The sequence below is a fragment of the Ambystoma mexicanum genome, chromosome 2p (genome assembly GCF_040938575.1).
Source record: "Ambystoma mexicanum isolate Mex_15411 chromosome 2p, UKY_AmexF1_1, whole genome shotgun sequence".
Lineage (NCBI taxonomy): Eukaryota > Metazoa > Chordata > Amphibia > Caudata > Ambystomatidae > Ambystoma > Ambystoma mexicanum.
Genome location: NC_090923.1, coordinates 805,829,704 through 805,851,841, shown reverse-complemented (window position 1 = coordinate 805,851,841; position 22,138 = coordinate 805,829,704). Strand labels below are relative to the sequence as shown.

General features: G+C 48.3%; 1 protein-coding gene across 1 annotated transcript in view; it reads right to left on the bottom strand.

Annotated features, from left to right (window-relative positions):
• Positions 1 to 21,907, bottom strand: part of CCNP (cyclin P) — a 209,710-nt gene extending 187,803 nt beyond the window's left edge. The window contains exon 1 of the mRNA XM_069643042.1: positions 21,703 to 21,907. Coding sequence (XP_069499143.1) covers positions 21,703 to 21,765 — 63 coding nt within the window. The 5' untranslated portion in view covers positions 21,766 to 21,907. The remainder of the gene's footprint in view (positions 1 to 21,702) is intronic.
• Positions 21,908 to 22,138: the final 231 nt, after the last annotated feature.

The following is a 22,138-nucleotide window of genomic DNA, read 5'->3' as shown; positions in this document are numbered from 1 at the left end:
TGCTGGACTGCCTATATGGGTGGGAGCAGACTGATGTGCAAATCAATATTTCTCCTCTGTGAAAGGTATAATGAGCTGAAACTGTTTGACCCTCTCCAGTGGGCACCTTCCCATAGAACAGGCTATTGGCTGTGTTCGTTCTCGGTAGAAGGGCTCCCAGACCTTTTTGTTGCTTTGGGCCAATCTTTGCCTTCATAAGAGGTGCACATACCAATCTTCGATGGATTCATCCTTCTGAAGGCCAGAAGGATTCAGAGAACGTTTGTATACTCCAAACTCCTCTAGCACAGAGGGAAAGACAGGAGGAATCCAAGGTAGAGGCGGGCTCTGTACCCTTATACCAATTGCTGAACTGGTGGGGTAAACTGCTGTGGACCAACACGTGTGCTAGCTGCACAGGACCCTGCTCACTAGAGGGAAAGGACCACCCTGAGAAACTTCATGGCCTTGAATAGCAGCACTGAAAGACTTTCCTGTAGACCCTGAATCAGGCCTCCAGACAATGAAAAAAACCGCTTGGTTCGAGCTGCATTAATCACAACCACAAGACTCTGCTGTACTGCTTTTGTCACTACGCAACCTTGAACTGCTTGCCAACTTTAACCCATCCAGATGCCAGCTCACCCAATTGAAGAAAACTGGTTTGTCTTGACGCGATCACAGATTCAACATTGTGGGAGCAACTGACTATTGCCAACTAGACTGACCCATAACAAAGGACAACTAACCGGCAGATCTGCCATCTCGCTGCCGACTACCACCACCCCAAACCATTAGAAGCAATCGACTCAACAGATTCTACTGGTGAACACCAAGCCAGCCCAACGGTAGCCCATACCTTAAAACAATAGACATCCATCACTAATGTGATGGCATTTACTACATCTCGTCATCTACTTTACCACAGCAAAAGCACGGCTCGATGCTATTGTGCACCAAAGAGGAGTTTAAAAAAGAAAACTTACTGTGAAGAGGCCCCTGTTCCACTTTGTGGGACCATAGTGACCATTAAGCCTCCGTTCTCCATCTTTGCGACAAGCACATATCCTTTAACTTTATCAGTTATTTATATAGCGCCCTGTCTCCATTTGTATGGCCTCCATGTGCTTTGTGGTTGGAACAGTCAGTGAATGCAGCCCATGTGTAGGAGGTTCTAAGATAAAAGATGCTTGTGTGCATGCCAGGTTAGGACTTAAGTGGGCTTGCTAGGCTCCACTAAGCAGCCTGGAGGTCAAGCACGTGGGTGGGTGCCAGTGGTTTAGGATAGAGTGGTATTGCTGAAGATGCGATGTGTACCCAGCTAAACCGAATTTTTCATTGGTTGTCGCTGTATACAAATAGCAGCGGTGTTCAGGTACAGCAGGGGTTTCAGTGCGGATGGCTAAGTGTGCTGCTAGACTGTAATGGCATAGCCATAGCTGCATTATAGGGTGTATGGATGGGTGGCCGTGCTAGTGTCCAGAGACATGGTGAAAGGTAAACGTGTGCTTGGATGGAGTTCCGACTGTGGTGTTCTTTTTCTTGGTCCAATGAGATTGCTTTATTTGTGGTCTCCTTGGAACGAAAGTGTGAGCAGTGGGAGATTGACCTGGAAAGAGGAGGGGGCCAGGGATGATAGTTGCGTGCCTCTGCGAACGCTGCTGACATGCACGGGGTATTGATGGGTAGGAGTGTTGTGTTTGGGCGGACGATAGTTTGCCACAGTGTTCCACTGCAAGCACAGCCGGCATCTGTGGGGCAAGAATGGAGTGTTGTGTTTGGGTCAGCATTTGTGCGGAGTTTAGAGAGGAGGAGAGTTTCAAGAGGAGGAAGGGAAAAGCCAGGTTGAGAGGGCCTTTCTGGATGCCAGGCAATTGTCAATATTGCGAATGTGTAGGGTAGGGAGTTCCAGATCAGCGATTGGACGAGAAAGAGGATCCGCCCAGTCTGGAGGAGTTGCAATGTGGGACCGCTAGGAGAGATGAGGGAGATCCTAAGAGTACTAGCAAGTGATTTTGGGAGAGGGATAAATCTGTGTCCAGCGTGAATTTCAGGTTTTTCACCAAGGTGGAGGTTGCCAGTGGGGGCCTAGGGATTGCAGCCAGGGAATAGGTTGGGGGAGTAGCGCTGTTCCCGCAGACTAGGATTTCAGTTTTCCCAGGATTGAGGATGAGGTGGTTGGTTGTCATCCAGTAAATATCCAAGAGGCATGATGACAGATCTGGATGGTAGGATCATGGCGATTTTAAGGATCTGCACAGATAAGATTGTGGAGCAGATGTGGGCAGACAGTTTAGGCAGATGTTGAAGAGCAGGGGAGAATGGGATGCTGCTTTTGGGACCACTTGTGTTGTGAGGTGGAGGTGAACGGCTGAAGGAGCACGATTTGTGAGCGATTAGAGAGTAGAGGAGATCCATGAGAGGGCTGTGTGCGATTCCCAATGATTAGCCTGTCTAGTAAGATGGTGTGATCAATGGTATCGAAGGCAGCAGAGAGGTCAAGAAGGATGAAGCCAGCAGAGGGGTCAAGAAGGATGAGTAAAGCGCAGCCTTCTGCATCAGCTGTTATTTTTAGGTCGTCCAAGACACTACAGAGGACTCTGCTCCTCCGAGCGGTCTGAAGCCAGATTGTGCAGGGTCCAGAGGTGGTTGGCTTCGGCCAAGCCGCTTGTATGCGCTGCAGTCCATGAAGCAGGTGTTGGAGATTGGCTGGACGTTCTGGGGGAAGAGAAGGTTGAGTGGGCTTTTTGAGAAGGGTTTGATGTAGGAGGTTTTTAGGGCTTCTGGGAAGGTTTCTGGTGTTAACGAGTGGTTGAGGATTGAGCGTGCGATACCGCCTACACAGGTTGAGGCTAGGATGTTTGAGGAGGGTGGGGCAGGCAGGGTTCCTCCGGGGAGCCTGATGGCCAGATTTGTGCTAGTAGCAAACTCCGGGTGTGAGATGGGAGAGAAAAAGGTGAACGATTGTATCAAAGGGGGCTTTGATCTGGGTCAGGCTGTGGTTGGGGCATGTGTTCCAATTTAGATAGGAGTGTCTGCCGATGGCAACATTGTGAAAGTGTTCCGCTAAGATGTCGCAAGGGGATTTATAGATGCGCATTGGGGGGAAGGGGGGGGGGGGGGGAGTTTGAGCAGGCCGGGGAGTTAAATTCAGAAATAATTCTATGCAGTTCCTTGCTCGGATTACGAACATTTAAGATTCTGTTCCCATAGAATGCTTTCTTGGTTTTTCTGATTTCAAGTCTGTATGCTTTGGTTATTCTTGCTAGGGTGGTTTTGCTTTAGGATGTAGGGATGGTGATCCTGATCCGTTCCAGACAGTTGTAGAGGACCAGCCGAATGCCTCTGCAGGAATTCCTGCCCCCATCCTGTCTATATGCTGGGAACCAGAAGTCATGCCTTGCATGACACCACTGGTTGTGCCTATTCCGCAGCGAGCCTTAGAGAAAAGGTATCAACTAAGAAAACCCTATCTGATGTACCCAGTAGACATGACAATCTCTTGGAGGAGGTCCCCAAAGGAATATGACGACGAAAGAAAGAAGTTGGTGATGTCACCAGAGAGGAGCATGGCGTACTGAGGAGAGTGGATGTACAGACCTTGTGGAATCTGATGAAGTCAAGAATCGAGTAAACTTTCATGTGCCAAGTGAAGATTGCATGTGTGAAGAGCACTGCTTAAAATGCAAGCCGTTTAATAACTGTACAGCTGCAGCAACGCAAGTAGACTTAGTATTCACTACGTCTAGCTAGCTTCTAGGATTAGACTGCAAGCGGTGCTGCCATTGTAAAGAATCTGGACTTCGGTGTCACAATTTTAATAAGCTTAAGCCCATGGAGAAGATGACTGAAACCTGTCGCAGCAAGAAAGCAGCTGGTATCGAGGCAAGACTGAGAAAGGATGTCTGGCCTGGTGTTAAAGGCTGGAGCAGCCAAGAACTGGTCATCTATCCTTGAAGTGAACGTGAGAGGTTGAGTCATCCCTTGCAAAGAAACACTAGGAGTGCCAAGTTTATACATTTAATACAATTAAATATTTGAAAATGAGCCGAACAGCAGTCTCCCGTCACCTGGGCTATGGATAGAAATGGAAGTTGGGCATAAGATAGCGTGTGCTCACACTCCTATATTCCCAGGAGTGAGAATAGATTGCAAGGCCAAGTCCAAAGGCAGAAGGCATGGACAATGAGATGTTGGGCTAATTTGGTAGGGAGACATGGTCAAAGTCCACCCACTGACACCTGGGGTACAAGCTTACGTGTTGCTAGTTAGCCGAATGTTTCAGCAGGGCACAATCGTGCCAACCAATTATGGAAGGCCATATAACAAAGCCTTATAGTTTGATGGCCAATGATGAGCTGTGTGTCAAATAACTGTTGAAGATGACTTGCACTAGGGGTGGGCATACGTTGTCCACCTGACTGTAGTGACCCAATCACAACTCGATCCCTTGTAGAAAGTATACTTGGATGTTCCCTTTAAGCCCATCTAAACCCTGCTTAGGTTTTGCCACCTAGTAGGATGTCACGCATGACGTGTTTTTACTATATAAATGTATTTTTTATAAAAATGCTTCACGTTGAGATTATGCTGTACGACATCCCGTTGATGTCTGTTGTAACTCCCCGTTTTAGACAATTGATAAAACAGTCACACGACTTAGCCTTCTTCCTGAGTTGGTTTGATTATTTGTTTAAAGAGTTACTCTGCATCCCATCTACTGCACAATATGCTACCTATTTAAGGGCCATAAGCTCATAGTGCTTGAGGGTTTTTAGTGATTTGAGGTTGGTGGAGAACCACCTGTGTGTGGGTCCTGATCGAAGGGTTCAGTTTTTTTCGATGAGTGGTTTAAGGGCGCTCGAGAGGCAGAGTGTATGGATAGCGGAGGAGGGAGTTGGCTAGATCTGGGTTGATTCCAGCGGGGGGCGTGGCTTGGCGCAGAGGTCAATGGCCGCCTGATTGGGCCGCTCTGATCAACTGTTTTAATATCTGCAATTGTTCACTTACTGTCTCCTTCCTGCTGTACTGCCATGGACCCAACGCTTCGGGGGTGCCGCCTCTGACTGGGTGCCTGTCGCAATAGCAGGCATTTACGGTGTGTTCTGCCGTGGATCGCGAGTGCTTGCTGCTCCCGTCAGCGGCCGCCCCTCCCGAGGTACCATCCAGCATAGTTTGTGACGCGATGGCTCAGGCCTTGGTCGGCTGCTTTCTGCTTTGTGGCGCCACCGCATGCTTTCATAAGGAAACTATACCGGCCTCGAAATAAACCAGAATTATAAATATTAAAGTCCTATTCTTTTTGGCAAGTTATGAATATTTTTTTGGTTGCTGCACCCTACTATTTTTGAAATCTTAGTGTCCTGTGCATTTTTGGTGTGCATGCTTCTTTCTATAAGGACATTACACCGGTTTTGGAATTAACTTTAAATGCCAAGTTACGTTCAGCTTGGCTATTTATGGACATTTTTGTGGCTGCTCCCTGATCATTTTAAATATAAATGCTGTCCTGTGCGTCTTAGGGGTGCTTGCTTCTGCAAGGAAATCATACTGGTTTTGATATCAACTCGAAATATTAAGGCTTGGATATCCACAATGTGTACATTTTTGTTTCAAACGCTGCCTTGTGCTTTTTGGGCGCCCCCTTTCTTTGCCTACATAACATATCTCATACTGTTACTATGGCCACTTGTAAGGGTAAGCAAAAAAAACGCTGAGCAGTCAATTCCTTCCCCGGCCAACCTTAAAAGACCAAAAAGTGATTTGCCTCCTGCATACCCTGCCATTGAGGTTATTTTATGAGAAATAAGAGCATTAAAACCGTATCGAAACTACAAACCAGAAATTGTAGCAACTTGACAGGTGGAAAGGATTTGAAAGCAGAATGGATGAAATGGAGAGAAGGGTTGGTTTTATTGAGGATGTTTCTCCTATTGTAGTGAGCTGGAAAAAACAGTTTAAGATCTCCAGAGACATAATGAACAGTTGGAGAACTGAAGCAGGCACAGTAATTTGCAAGTCTCTGGCTTGCCAGAGGGGTGCGAAGGGACTGACCCAACAGCGTTCCTACAGAAGATGCTGCCAGCCCTGCTTCACCTCCCATTGGATACATCTTTTAACATCCAGTGCGCTCATCGCATTGGCCCTGTAAGAAATTCTTAATCCTCTCACCACCCTTCTTGCACACTCATATTCCATCTACTTGAATATACACAGCTTCAGCTCATAGTCAAAGGTAAAAGAGAAACTCCCTCAGTTGGCCTGGAAGCAAAGTTCATATTTCACAAGATGTGAATAGATTACTGCTCAACGCAGAAATGCTTGGTGTCTTTCCGCCTATATCTCATCTTTGCTCCTTCAAAATCACTCATGATGGGCAAACTGCTTTTGATGATCCTGCCGACCTTAAGTCCTTTATTCACTCCATCAACACGTCACTTCCCTTTAATTCTTCTCTTCTTCGGGATCTTAATACACTTGTTTTAGCAATGTTACCCTATATTTTTGGTGGGTCAGGCGCAGTTCTGACATCCTTCTCCTGCTGTGGATTGCCTTTTTTTGTTGACTGCTTTGTAGGCGTCACCGACTCCTAGTACTTTCCCCCCCCCCATATCACAGCCTAATCCTATATAGTGTCATAGGTTTTGATGAGATTACTGCCTGTCTCTGCAATCTTATCCTCCCTTTTTTTGAAGCATTTAATTTATGGCCAGGCTTCCCCTCCCCCTTCCTTTTAGGTTTGGCCCCTGTTAGCAGGCAGCCCTTTCCATTGTATGTCATTGGTTCACCATTTTAAAACACTGTGCATGTTATTCTGGTCTGTTCATATATGCTATTTATTGGTACATATCTGGTTTTTACTTTTAAAAATCCTGGCAATACATAATAAATGTGTAACTTGGAATATCAAGGGATGTAACAACCCTATTAAAAGACAAGATCATGCTCCATCTTAATAAGCCATCAGTAGCAGGTATACAGGAAAACCATCTCACTTGCTGAAGCCATGAAATTCAAATCCTTTTGGGTGAAAGATATTATTGCTACACTTATACATTTTGGGTGAAGATGTAGACACAAATGGGCGTTGGGCATGGGTCAAACTCTTGATCGGTACTGAATCTGTTTCCATAATGAACATACATGGTCCCACCCTACTTGACCCTGGGTTTCCATTAAGCAGATCATTCTTAAATCTGATCTTACTAATCATGTGTGGCCACATCAACCAGGTGCTGGATCCCTTCTTAGATCAGAAATCAGTGCATGTTCAAAAGCTCCTAGTCCCATAAAGCCTTCACACATTGTTGACACCTGGAGACTTTCTCATCCGACGCACGAGTATACTTTTTACTCGCCTCCCCATGACACTGTCACGCCTTGATTATATATTTCCATCTAAATCTCATACTGGTACTATTATCGATTCGACTATCTCTAACATTATCTCTGACCATGCTCCACTTGGCACTTCCTTTAACTTTGCCGAGTCAAAAAGTCATCCTCCATATGGAGATTCAATAATTGTCTGTTACAAGACCAGCAGTTTATCCTGTCCTTTCATTCTTTCCAACAGTATTTGGCTGAAAACCTAGATCATGGAACCACCGGGGGACGCCGAGATGTGCTGACGCACCCCAGCCTTCCTCTCCTTGGGGCCTGGTTAATGGGAGTTGAGCCCCCCAAACCCCTCAGTCGAGGAAGCTGGCCCCCCTCCCCCTGAGATGTTGTGCGAGGCCCCCGTGGACCCTTGGGGCGAAATCCTGACCTCCGGAGGTGGTGGTGGAGGGGGGAGAACCGTCCTGGGTGCTCCTGGCGGGCGGAGTGAGCGTCGGATCCCGTGGCTGCTCCACGGCGGTGCAGCCCCCTCAGCGGTGGGGGAGGGGCATGGAGGCTGCCCGCGAAGTGTGTACCCATCCTCCTAGCGAAGCTCTCAAGCGGAGAGCAGGGGAATACCTGGTCTGTCACCGGGCTGGCGCTGAGGAGCCCGCGGGATAGAGCGGGCGGAGTTGTGTTCCTGGTGATCCCGAGCGGCTGGCCTGCGGACGCGAGTTGCTCTGGAGCGGGTGTGGGTCTCCCTGGCCGGCTCCTCTGTGGAGGATGCGATCTCCAGGTTACACGGCCCGGACCTGGAAGCCTCCGCGCAGGAGCCGCGCGTGTCCACGCAGTGACCTCTGGATCTGAGGACCATCCTACGGTGAGAAGGCGCACTGGCATCTGGGCTGCACCCAGGCGTCCCCAGCTTGGGCGGGGGGGGCCTCCTGTTTACATTTGGCTCTCACACTAGATTTCTGTCCTGCCGCCCAGGGGCCTGCTGGAGGGAGCGCGCTGTGAGGCCGGGCGGCGCTGGTCCCTGGGTTCTGGGACACGCGCTGTGGTCGTTACTGTGCAGCCAGGACTCTGCTCAATTGTTGATGGACTGATATCGCCTCTGCAAATATATACTCCCAGTGACCTAAAATACTTTGCCTTGGCCCTCGCAGATCTACTTTGGCAGGAGAGCTGGAACTAGAGCTGGGCATCCGGAGCGTGGCTCTGCTACTGGTTGGACAGGAGCAGTTGGGTGAAGGGGTTGAGGGATAGCCCTGGGGCACGGACTGTAGCTGGGGTGTTGCTGGATAGCCCCACGATTTTTTCTCTGCCCTTCTGCAGTAGGGGGGTGACCTGGGCTTTGAGGGGCTTGCCCCAGACCCCATGACTGTATGGTGAAGATCCCTGGGCTCTCATCGTAGTCCTCACCTGGCGGGTCCCTTTGCGTGGGCTGACCCTATCCGTGTTTGTACAGATTTCCTATTGGTCGACATATCAGAAGGTCCAGCCAGAGATTAGGAGAATTGTCCAAGTCCATGAGCTGGTCAGAAACCTTGGAGAAGTTTCGCCGTTTGCCTCCCTACTGTGCCACTCAGCAATGGCATCCCCTGCTCACCCGGAAGTGGCGGACGTTAATTCTGTCGCCAAGGGCATGGCCGCCCTCCTGAAGCCCCGAATTTCCTCCAGAGCGGATATAGCAGTGCAGCTGGACACTCTTGATAAAAAGGTTGACACCAATGACGACAGGGTCCAAGCATTGGAAGCCAACACGACCTCGATGGACATCTTGGAGGCTCAGTTCGACTCGCGGCGCTACAGAGAAGAGGAGAAGTGTGCCCTGAAAATTGACGATTTGGAGAATAGGGAGCGTCGATGCAACCTATGATTTCTGGGCCTTCCAGAAAATGAGGGGGAAACACAGTCGGACATTGCCAGGGCTGTTAAGGCAGTGGTGAGGTTGCTCTTTGAGGACTCCAACATGAGTGAACCAACCATCGACAGGGCGCAAGGGGCTGGCATGTCTAGCAAAGGCCCTAGGTCGATTCTTGTGCGGTTCCACAATTTTTCTGAGAAAAGTAAAATTCGTTGGCACGTAGAAAGGGCCCAGTGGAGTGGGAGGGAGCAAGGATCCCTGTGTACCAAGATCTTTCCGCTTTCACTTCGGCAAGACGTCGGCTGTGCTTTCCACTAACAAAAATGTTGCAAGCTAAAGGTATGTGGTATCGGTGGGGGTACCCCCTTTCTCGCTGTCTTTTGAGCTGGAGGGCTACAAGTATGTGGTGGTTACTGAGGAGGATATCCACAGGGTGTCCCAAGAGCTTCTGGGTGATCCGACCATAGCCATTTCAGACCAGGATCAAGAGCGAGCCCCATCCATCCAAGGAGAGGCAGTAAGTCCGAGGCCATAGGAAGTTCAGGAGGGTGGCTCCAGCCTCGCCAGGCTCAGCTAATGTTTGAAGTTCTTGTCCGACTCTTGTACTTGAGTTCATATCCGCCTTTAGAGGGGTGGGAGATCTTTTTCCAACTGTTTTTGGCTGGTTGTCTTAGGGGTGCCCGCGGAGGCTCCCATGGGGGCCGCGGTCGATGGCTTTCTGTCTGAATAGACCCCTTGGTCTGACGTTGGTTTCAGGGGGGGGCTCTTGCTGAGGTTTTTGAGGAATCCGAGTCCCCGGAGGGGGGAGACACTGGTGGCCTGGCCAAGTGGGAAGACTGAGTCGCTTGGTACTCAGGCATTCTGGGGGTGGGTGGGTGTGGGGTTGGGGTTGTTTATAGGTGTTTGGTTTTAGTTATTGCAAGAGTTCTGGGATCATTCAGAGTCTTGAGGGGCTCTGCGGGCTGCTATGAGGCTTTGAAAACATGCGGGAACCACGTCGCTGAGAGCTCCCTGTAGGGGGTTGTGAGCTTTAATACTCTTTGATGGATTTTGATGGATGATGCACTTCAGTATTTGACGGTGGGATCTCTAAATGTGCGAGGCCTGAACTCCCCACTAAAAAGGTAGTTGGTGAAGGAATTCGAGGCTTCAGCATCATTTCTTATTCTTACAAGAAACTCACTGGGTTAGGGGCAAGGAACCAAAATGTAGGGTTAATCTGTACAGCACGCATGTTCCTCTCCTTTTGCAACCAAAAACGTGGGGTCGCCCTCTTGGTCTCTCCCAAAGCTGACTTTAAGCTGCAGGCCCAAAAGACTGACCCGGAGGGTCGATATATTATGGTCAAAGGGGAGGTGTGGGGCAGGCCGTTTACCTTGGTTGGTATATACGCTCCAAATGAGGGGCAGGATTGCTTTTGGGAGGGGATGAAAGGGAAATTTATTGCGTTCACAGAAGGCACTCTTGGTGGGAGGGGACTTCAATATGGTCCTTTGCCCTGAAAGGGACCGGAAATCGTCCACAGCCTGCCCTAACTGGCAGTCTTAGAAAAGACTGGCAATCGCCTTCCAAGAGGTTAATGGGGAGCTAGGCCTGTGGGATACAGGTGCTCCGGAACAGGACCGGGACCCATACTTTACTTATTCTAAACAGCATGCAGCATTCTCCCGCATCGATTACATCTTGTTAGATACTTCACTTAAGGATGAGATCTCTGAATCCGGGGTAGAAGTCATTCCGTGTTCGGACCATGATTTGGTTAAGCTTAAAATTGGTATCCCCTCCTCCGGCTGGTTCCCAGTGGCGGTGTAACGACTTCTTGTTGCAGAATAAAGTAGCGAGACAAACGCTTTTAGCCGCCATCAAAGATTATTTCTCAATTAATGACAATGGGGAGGTGGGTGTCATGGGGGTTTGGGACCACTATTAGGGGCACCCTCATTGAGGAGTGATCGAGGAAGAAGAGGGAAATGGACCGGGAGGAGCAGCTCCCGAGAGAAGATCACCGCTATTCGACCAGGGGGAAAATTGAAGACGCAGATGTTTCCGGGTAAATGGGAAGAGCTGCAGCAGCTGCGATCTAGACTGGCAGCTCTACTTGTAGGGCGGACGGAAAGGAAGCTATCCTTTTTGAAACAAATATATGGAAAGGGGGAAAAAGCAGATAAGATTCTGGCTTGGAGGCTTCAGGAACTACAGTAGGAGAGTTTTAATATGCACTCCCGAGGGAGGGATGATCCTCGGGGACAGCGATAGTTGAGCAATTTAGGTTATATTATGAGCACCTATACTCCTCGGAATATACAGGGGATGGACCCGATATTGACTGCTTCTTGGAGGCCCTACCCATTCCTTGTCTCCCTCCCGACAAAGCGGACCTGCTTGAAATACCCATCACTCCTCTAGAAATAATTGACACCATTTCCTCCCTGAGAGTGGCTCCGCTCCTGGCAATGATGGTTTTACAGTTCGTTTTTATAAAACCTACCGCTCCACGTTAGCCCCATTCATAGCCAGAATGTTCAACTCTGCTCTGGAGCTGGGCTCCCTTCCACACTCCATGATGTCTGGCTTCATAGTGGTTCTCCCCAAGGAAGGGAAAGATCCCTGCCTATGCCAGTATCGCCCGATCTCCCTCCTTAACACAGACGTTAAGATCCTTGCTAAACTTTTGGCTAACAGATTGGTGAAACACCTTTCATCCCTAGTGCATGGGGGATCAGGTCGGTTTTATCCCTGGTCGTCAGGGGTCGGACGTGTGGAAGACCCTGGATCTCATGCATGAGGTTTCGAGGCAAGACATGGAGGGTTACCTTATCTCGTTGGACTCGAAGGCCTTCAACCGAGTTGAATGGCCTTATATGGGCATGGTTCTCCACAAAATGGGTTTGGGAGAATAAATGTAGTGAATAAAATTGTTGGAAGGGGTTCGGGCAGGCTTTGAAAGTTGCGTCACCTTGCCACTGGGCACTTTCACTTAGATGCTTGAAATTGGTAGCAGTTGAAAATATCAACATTTTTTCGTCTCGTACATCAACGGTAGAATGGTGGAAATTTTCTCCATTAGCTGTCACTCTAAACACTTCTGGTATGGTGATGTCATTGTATGTTGTAGGTGCTGGTGGTAGATTTTCCTTTTGCTGTTTCTTGCGGTTTACTGTTCGTTGCATATGTTTTTCACTAGGCATCTGCGCAGATGTGTGAAGGTAACGTGTCGCATACCGTTGATATTACCAAACCGCTTGCCTGTCCGGGATTTTCTATTGCCTTTCTTTTTAGCTCGTGGAGAGTTTGTTTTATTACTATATTTGTCTTGTCCGGTAGATGGTTGTGTTCTCCCTTTATTTTTGTATTGGAACATTCAACTATAACTCATGCGGCACATTTTGATCGCCCATATTCAAAGCACTTCCAGTACGAGCGTTCATTTTTTTTCCAATTCCTTACTATAAATGTATCCGTTCAAAACCAGCTGTTTTCCGCCTTTTTGTGAGGTTATGTATTCAACCCTTTGTCATGTTCAATCTAAAATAATGGAAAAAAATGTTTTACTATGTTTGCCATACACTAATAGTAATATATTTTACGATTTAAATATCTAGTCACATATTTTCTTTTTTATATTACCTGATTGTTTGCCTGACGTAGCCGAATCGAATCCACGTTAGTTCGCTCTGACTCTGGTCCTGTCAGGTAATGACAGTTGTCCCCAACCGTCATCTGTTCCTTTTGTGTTTAGGCAAGGTTCTTTACTTGTGGGTGTCACATATTGGCTTAACCCTTACGACTCCTGATTCTATGGGGTTTTCGTTAGTCATAATGTACTTTATTTACAGATTGGCAAACGGTTATGTGTTGGTGGTCGAGAGGAGGGTGGGAGAGTTTCGGCGTAGAGGTAAGGGGGGGTTGGAAGGAGTTAACCCCCCCCCCATAAAAATGGACGATTAGCATTACTTCACATTGGTATGTTAGTATTATCGTTCGACTTTTTTTTCGACATTTTTGTTTCGACTATTTGACTTTTCCTATTATATTTATATATTTTCGACATTTTTGTTTGACATTTTTTTTCGACATTTTTGTATTTCGGTATTATGTTTTCGACATTATGACTATAAACCGTCATAATAACACCACTCTTCACAGATATGGCTTAAGTCCACATTCAAAATGCAGAATTTGCGATTCACAGGAGTCCCCGCTAAAACACTTGGGTCTGGTTCAAAACTGAGAAGCTTAAGAACCTTATATCCAAGCAATCATCTAGTGGCACTGTTTGGTCTAGATGAGAAGCCTAGCGAGAGGGCCTTTATGCAGGGGAGAGCCCTAGTTGGTGTCATGAGTTGACAACATTTTTGTAAACTCTTCAGAGAAACTATTGCTATCTTAAATGTATCATGTAATGTTGAACGGTACAAGTTTTTCATAAGCTATAAACCAATAAATGAAAGTGTTGGATGGAGGTTGGTCGTCAGAGCTTCGCAGAGCATGCATGCAAAGTTTTTGTTGTAGTTAGGGAGTCTGTAAATGAGTAGGAAGCTGTGCAAGGTGTAGGGCGAGCTGGAATTTAACCAGAAGGGATCTGTAGTCTGGTGTTATTTGGCATTTATAATGCGCTCTATCATTGGTATGACCACAAAGCACTGGTGGGTTGAACGCCCTCGGGGACCGCAGTCCAGGTCAGTAGAGCGTTAGTGTCATAGGATGCGTGGATGCACCAGTTATGGGTGCAGCTGGTGCAATTACCTGATGGTAGCTGCATCCTTTCATTAGGTGTGTGTGGTGGAGATATCAGTTGAATGTCTGCAGTCTGGTGGGTGGACAGAACTGCTTCTGGCTGCATTAGGCCTGTAGGACGCTTATGTGAGCAGCTAGGCCGTTTTGTCATGGGATATAGCTGTGTTTTATTAGAGTGATGAGGTGTTTGTGGGGTAGTGTTCGTTATGTGAGCAGCTAGGCCGAATTTATCGAGGGTTATAGCTGTACTCGAGTGATGGTGTAGAGAGTAAGTGCAGTGGTGTGGTAATGGTTCATGCGTAAAGCGCCTAAGCATAGTGCGCTTCAAAGCAAGTGGTGAGGTACTGTTACGCTCACCTGGCTCCCACAAGAGGCGTCGATCTGAACTGGACAGCTGCGGTCTCCACCAATGTGACGCGTAGGGCCGAGATGACGGACTGGACTGGCCCACCTACCTTCGTTTGCTTGGCCCGTAGGAATATTCTTCTGTAAACGGAGAAAGGGAATTAACCACCCGTGGGGTTGAGCGTAAATCCCCCCACCCCTGCTGTTCTCCCCACAGATCACCTTTGATGTCCCCTCATAGTCTCACCTGATGGTTTGAAAAGATGAGCTCTCCATCCTGCATTGAGCACAGGGGCGCGTTGATAACCAGTTGCTTCACTGGCTAGAAGGAATTGGTGAGTTCCAGAACAATATTGACTCGAAAAGTATGTAGTTCGTAAGAGTTCACATGTCTGACTTTCACTCTTGTCTGATTCCTTGCAGTTTGCAGCTTGACCCCAGCGAAGAGTTCCTCGTGGTAGCTGACTAAGTTCAGGTAAGGAGTTGGCTTATCCTACACAGTTCAATAAAATAAGGCCAGAATGTAACCTGTGGCCTGCTTCCTTATTCAGGTGTGGAGAGAAAATATGAAGTTCGGGGAATAATGCCTCTGGCAGTAAAATTAGGTAAGTATTGTGGTGAGAAGAGCTCCCCTTGTTTGTCCCTTCGCCTCACCTTGTTGTCCTTTTGTTCCCCTTAGGGGCCGGGGTACGGCGAGGATGCAATGGAGACTGCGCCGACCCGTGAAGAGGAATAGTACCCCCGGCGGTAATCAAGTAAGTCTATGGGGGTAGTTACTATTGCCTCTGTTTATTCCCTTGGCTCACCTTTGATGTTCTTGTGTTCCCCTTAGGTGCCAGAGTGCGGCGGGAACGTGCAGAAGGATGCGGTGGATCGGGAGGATGCTGCGAAGGCCGGTGAGTTCAGCGCGGCGCTGCAGCAGGCGAGGCGGCACGCGTAAAATGCTTCTTCCAGCTCGAAGGCGCAGTGGACCCGGAATTCAGGCAAGGATCGAAGGTTTTGCTCTTATTCTAACCTCTTCTCCTTCTGTTCCTCCCTATTTTTAGGAGCTGCAGACTCGAGGCGGGCGTGGCAGAAGACTGGATGCAGGCTTGCAGACACGTGAGCGTTACGCTGCTGGATGCAGATTAACGCGAAGCGTGTGCTGCTCTTCGGACGTGGTTTATATAGCCTCCAAAGTAGTCCCAGGTAAGTATTCCTCCCCAGCCCCACCAGAGTAAAAAATAGTCCCTAGGTAAAATAGTCCCTGCCAAGCCTCATTTGGCTTGGAGCTCTGCAGCATGGTCTGCATCAGGTAAGTTCTACTCTATGGCGCCAGGACGGACTCTCCATATGAGCCTGGCGCCATAGGCGTCAGAACCGCACCCAAACAGCCCCTAGCAGGGGTTTTTGGGCTTGCTCAAAATAACTTGATGCCTGCTTCCGGGGTTGCTGGACCTGGTCTGGTTCCCCGGGGGTAGGCATCATGACAGGTACGGACAGTGGGGGCATGCAAGGAATGGTACATGAGGCCCGGGAGAGCTGGGTACCCATCACAGGGAGGCGTGGTTTGGACAAACCGCAAGTATGCAAGGGTCTGGGGTACAGAGGCATTACGGGAGCAGAGGGGCTCGGTATACAGAGACAGGGAATGGAGGGGCTTGCAAAGCAGACTATGTGGGACACAAAAGGGGCATGGGTGTACAGAGATAACATAGGGTATCAGGAGGACAGGCGTATTGCATCAACACAGGGAGGTAAGGGCTGTGCACATAGTTGCGTCATTGTGTGTTATTGGTGGAAATTGGTGTTTGTGTAATATTGCAAGTCCTCCACTCCTTTGTGATCTGTTCCGAACTCTAAGGTTGTACCCAGGTGGGAAGGCCTCATACGCAATGGGTTCATAATTGTCAGCAAACCCGATGTCTCCAATTACTAGGATGTCTGGATTTTCTTCCGTGAGGAGGTCAAAGATGTAGAATTTATTTTTGGAGACTGACCTGGCGTTGAGGGCGCAAGAGAGTTGCAAGTGCTGGACGAGTCAGGTTCGGGATGGTAGGAGCTGGAGTGAAGGGGGTGTGGCCGGGGGGCGGTGGTGTAGGGTGCGACTATGGGAGGTCGTTGGGGGAAGGGGTCGGTCGCAGTCGGTAGGGGTGGAGGGTGAGGGAAGGAGGCAGAGTGGACATGGACCAGCAGGGATGGGCAAAGAAGGGAATAGAGCTAGGACCGGGTCAGGTGCTGGTGGGGAGGTTTGGGCCTATAGTGAGGTGGCAGGGTTAGGGATCTGGGCTGGAGAAAAGGTGATGCTAGGAGGGAGAAAGGGTGATGCTAGGAGGGGTTTCAGGTGGCCTTGCTTTGGCCCTTTGCTTGACTTTAGGGCAGCCTATGGGGTGTGGGTGAGAGTAGGGGGGCTGTGGAATTTTGGCCAGGGCTGCTCTGGCTGTGCTAAGAGGGGAAACGTAGGTTGGGGTGCTTTGTGCGGGAGGGGTACCAGCAGAGGGTGCAGGTGAGTCGTTAGCAGCAGGGGTAAGGAGGGAAGGTTGTTTTACCTGTGTTGCCACTTTTATTTTCTGCTCCCTCTCTCCATCTTGCCACTCTTGATTGCGCAGACCGAGCTCTATGTGGAGGGTGTAGCAGATCGGGGAGCGGGATGGACCAACGAGGGTGGATGGGGGGGGTGTATACTTTGGAGTTCTGAGGAGGTGCGCAGGGCCGCGAGAAGGTGGAGGGTTGGGATGATGCGGTGCGTTGGGGATGGCTGGGTTAGGGTGTGGTGTGTCGCATCATGCCTACCAGTGCACCAGCGTTCGGCACAGATTTGGGCAGTGTGTGGCAAGGTGTCCAATATTTGGGAAGAGTATAGATTATGTGCGAGTAGAAGGGGCACGTCCAATTGGGATACCACACTAGATGTGTATTTACCTGGCCTTGGGGCACCTGGATAGGGGGCGGGGGGGGGGGGGATGTCTAACCGGGTGTACCACAGAAGACAAAGCACCTAGATTTGGGACATTGAGGGTCGGGGGGGGATGCCTAAATGGGGACAGAACAGTGGACAGTACAATAAAGTAGAACCTAGGCTTGGGACAAACAAACAGGAAAAAAAACACCCAAATGGGGACAACATGGGCAGTAAAATATAGTAGCGCCTAGATTTGGGACACCTGGATAGAGGTAGAGATGCCTAATTGGGGATTGCAACAGTAGACCGTTAAATGCAGTAGCACCTAGATTTGTAGGCAGTAAAATAGGGTGGCACATAGATTGTACTAGAAACACCTAACAGCGGATACAACAGTAGTAGTAAAACACAGTGGCACAGATTTGGGACACCTGGACAGTGGGAAAAATGGCTAAATGGGGTCGCAACACCAGACAATTAAATGTAGTATGCAGATTGGGGACTCCTAGAAAGACTGAAACACCTAGATGCGGGTAAAGCAATGCAGGCAGTAGCTACAAGGTTTGGGATACCAGGAGGAGAAAATGTCTTTGCTGCAAAGCTAGGTGCGAGATGTTTCTACCTGACCCAATCTGTGGTTATGTGGATGTCTAGGTAACACTACCTCGATGCAGGATATGGTTCAGTGAAAGGCTGACCCAGGAGTTTGATGTGGCTAACCTATGTATGTGCGACTATAGGCTTCTAGATAATCGAATGTTAGGATACCAATGGGGAGCAGTAATTGCTGGTCCCCCTGTCCAGACCTCACCGACCTTGTACCTTGTCAGTCGCTGCTGGTTGACGGTTGCGAGATCCACACTTCACAGGCTAACACGGTCTGGAGCTGCTTCTTCAGGAGCTGTCCTTTGCCTCTGGGTCCTTCGCAGAAGGACTGCAAGGCCAATCAGGGGTGGTGGGAAGGCTGGGGCGGGCAACAAACAGGGAAGTGGATGGTGGAATGAGCAGCCAGCTAATTAAATTGAAAAAGGCTAAACCTGCCTTAAATTATTAACTGGGAGGCTGCAGCTGGGCTCGGCACTTACCGATGGACCACATGACACTGTTGGCCAATCTGAAGGTCCTGCAGTTTATCAACCAACAATGATCTTCCACAAAAGTCTGCATTCTATGTTTCTTTTACAGGGGTTGCTTTTTCAAATGTTTTCCAATTAGTTGCTGTTAGAGAGATTCATAATTTGTTTGCTTCATCCCCTCTCCTAGTTAGTGAGATGCCCAGCATTTTTGCTGGACTTCTGGATCTTTTTATTTCAATACTGAATGAGTGGTGCCCTTTTCCACTCATTCATTCTTGTGGCCTCTGTCTTTGCAACTCTATTCTTTGTATTCTACCTGTAGTATGGAGTTGGTCTGCTCCATAGCTCTTAAAGGCCTCTGTTTTTACTACTGCAGCACACAGCTCCTTATGGGCAGTGTTGCTGCGGACCCTTAGGGTCCTCCTTTAAGATTCTTTTTCTATATCTTCAAGTAACTACATTTCTTAAGGATAGAGGGATTCAGCATTTATCTCAAAACTCTATTGAGAGATAGGCACCCCACCTTCAGTGGAGTAGTATCGCCCTTCTCTCTACTCCTGTGACTTTTTAGTCACAGACAACCTAGTTATGGCTGGTGGCAGTGCACGTGTTCTACCAACTATTGTCTAATTTGTATGTCCATAGCCCTGGTAGTGCATAATAGGGACACCAAGAACCCACTGTGGGCCTCCCTCTCCCCACCCCCACAATTACTAGCATGGTTGTTCTTGGTTAGCCCTTCTACCATTCTGGGAGAGGGAGGTCAATGTGTGGGTTTTGCCTTTGGCAGGAACACTCTGGTATCCCCAGCTAGGCTCCAGAGTATCTGGGCAAGCAAGAAGTGGGGGAGGAGTCTTCCACCCCCTGTCCATCTGCCAGAGTGCATGAATAGGACAAACTTTCACAGGGCGTCTGGCTGTCCTGATTGGACAGCCAAACACCCCTTTCTGTAAAATGCTGAGAGATTGCAGAGGTGTGTGCTGGAACTGTATAAAAGGTGAGGCTTCTGGAGTGAAATGCTAGTCGACCACTGGAAGATGAAGTAACTGAAGAAGACTACCAGAGACACCTGCAGACCCTTTGCAACACCGTGAAGCGACCACTGCGGTCCAGACCCTGTTTTCTAAGCGACAGGAGCTCTGAAGGAGGACAGCTCCTTCCCTTCGGCTGGTGGGAACAACCAGTACCAAGACAAACTGACCTTGAGCCATCTCCCAAGGTCTTAGGAGTTTCCAGAGCTGAGGAACCCAATATCAGCAGACCTGCTGCCCATTAAGAGTGCATCGTCATGGAAAGGCAGAATCTGTCCAAATCTTTAATGAACCACTAAGGATCTTCCAAAGATCAGATCAAATGCACCCAGACCCTCTCACCAGGGTTCAGGACTGCAGGAAGCGAAGACAATTGACTGGACGATATGCAGAAAAAACGTCAACACCGCAGAGCGAACACAGAAGTTGCTGAAAGTCGTGCCACAAGGCCTCCCTCAAGACTGCTGCTGAGAGATCCTGTCCATTGTCCTGCCTTCAGACAAAGGAATCTGGAGGTCGGGTCCAGAGCTGCAACAGCGCAGATCATTGAGCACGAACATTTTCTTCAAACCTAAGGTACTATGGGAAAAAGGTATTCCTTACCCAATTCCAAGAAGTTGCTCCATAGCGTGGAGTACATCCTGAGATGTCCAGGGTCACCCCCTCTTGCCTCCTACCCAAGCCGCTGCTGGTGTCCCTTCATGAGTCCTTTTACAGGTCTTCCTGTTAAACTTGCTGCTTCTATAATACTAGAGACTGGACTACTCATTCTGCCACTTGTCAAGACTTTGAGCCCTCTCTGAACTGCCTTTAGGTAGGGTTACGTTTTTGGACAAAAGTCTTGCTGTGCGCAGACCCCTCTAGAGCCTTGAACCAAGCTAATGTTACACTAACCATTTTCCTCCCTTAAAGTAACTACATTACCGCATGAACTATTAGAAACTGCAGCTGCGCTAACGACCGAAAATACGATAAAATTGTCTTTTCCCCCTTCTTAACATTGCTACAAACTTAACCGCAAACACAAAAAGTGAAATTGTCCTTTGAAGTGTATTCTCAAGTATTCTGGTGTAAACATCTAAAGTATTTAAAGTGATTCTGGTGTATATGTAATTTTATATGAATTATACATGTAAGAGTTTCTTCGGTCTGTATGGCTAACTAAGGTTTAGTGTACTTACCTACAGCTTACATCTTCCTCTTAAGAAAAGCACAAGTGCTCTGCCACTCCAAGGTCCTGAGTTAGTACAGACTGATACTAAGAGATGGAGATCTACAAACCACCGGGATAGCTTACTAAAGTCTTACTACCAGTAGGACTTCAGTAACTCCCCTAATGGTTGCTTGCATTTTGTTGGATTAAAAACCTACTAAAGATATAGTCTGCAATACCAAAAGATGCATATCTTTTGGGCTGGGGGCCAGTTTCACCTTTACATTTGGATCACTACTGGTTTATTAGTAGTGTGGGGGCAGACTAAGTGGTTTAGCCACGACTCATGCCTCCTGGAGCACAATAGTCACTTTGTTACACTAACCATCCCTGTGCTTGTCATTGGGAGATTTAACTTGTTCATGAAGAATCCCTATTTTTTGTTCCCTTGTATCCCCAACACTTCCTCCAATTGAAAAGCAGAAGAAATCAGTGTACCAAGTGCGTTATAAAAAAATACAAAGCGCATTTGTCCAGAACACCTTCTTCCTGTTCCTCTAATGAAGGCAAACATGTAATCCTGCGTTTATATTTTCGAACTCTGGCCGCTTCCTTTCCGGGTTTCATCCCAAATTGTAAAGTACAAATTGTAAAGTATAATTGTATAACTCTGTAACAAAGATAACCACTCTCTAACAAGCGCCACGATGCCTCACGGCAGCTGCGCGCTATAAAATTCGAATAATTACACAGCTGCTAAAAGGTGTATCGTGTAGTTGGGTAATATAGCTGCTATTATAATTCAATAAAGATACACTGAGGCCTGGTGACAACTGGGTTTAGAAAAACACACGCACGGTAAAAAATATGTTCAAGTTGATGGGGATGGGAGTGCTCCAAAAGCCAACACAAAGACAGTGCACGCTGCCCACACGGTAGATAAATTCAGCCTCCACCACTGCCACCTTCCTGAAACACGAGATCACACCTCGGAAACCCGGAACGTTTAAAGCGATCTGCCAAAACATGTCTACGTACCCCATAAAATATGTAGGTTGCCCATTCAGGCCTTCACCTTCTGTGCACTTTAATTAAACCGACTGACTCATTTCAAATTGAGACGGGCTTAACTACAAAGCCCACAATGCAAACAGAACACAATACTCCAGGTGAGATATTAAAAGCGAGCAAGTAGCTAAGCGGGTCCAGTCTCACTTAAATACACAGCGTTCCATAAATTAATATTCTAAACAACGAACAGATGCCCAGAAACGTGCCTGCTACAACTCAATTTAAGTCAAAACGGCACACATTACCATTTTCGAAATTACAGTCTTCTCTTTCAAGTCATAACATCTGGTGGGCTTCTCCAGTTCCATCCTTTCCACCTGCGGGGGCCCGCCTCCTAAAGGAAAGGAGGTGGAAGCGAAACCCGGTCCTATACCCACAGCAAATCCGCGGGCCCCGACACAATCGCTGCACCAGAGTCGTCGAGAAGAGGCAACATCCGCTAATCCCAAAAAAAAATCTCAAACTTCCCGCTGCCTGAATTTAACTCTTTTCTGGGTGTGGTTTGTAGAATCAGAAGCCTTGCTGCCGGGCCCAATCAGAGGGTCACGTGACTATCTGCACCACTGCCATTGGAGTTTCACTCTCGTTACCCCTTAATGGGCTCATTCCTGGCGGGAGAGTAAAGCACGCATTTTCCGGTTTCACACCAAAGTGCAATTGTTTCTCTAGGACGGGAATACG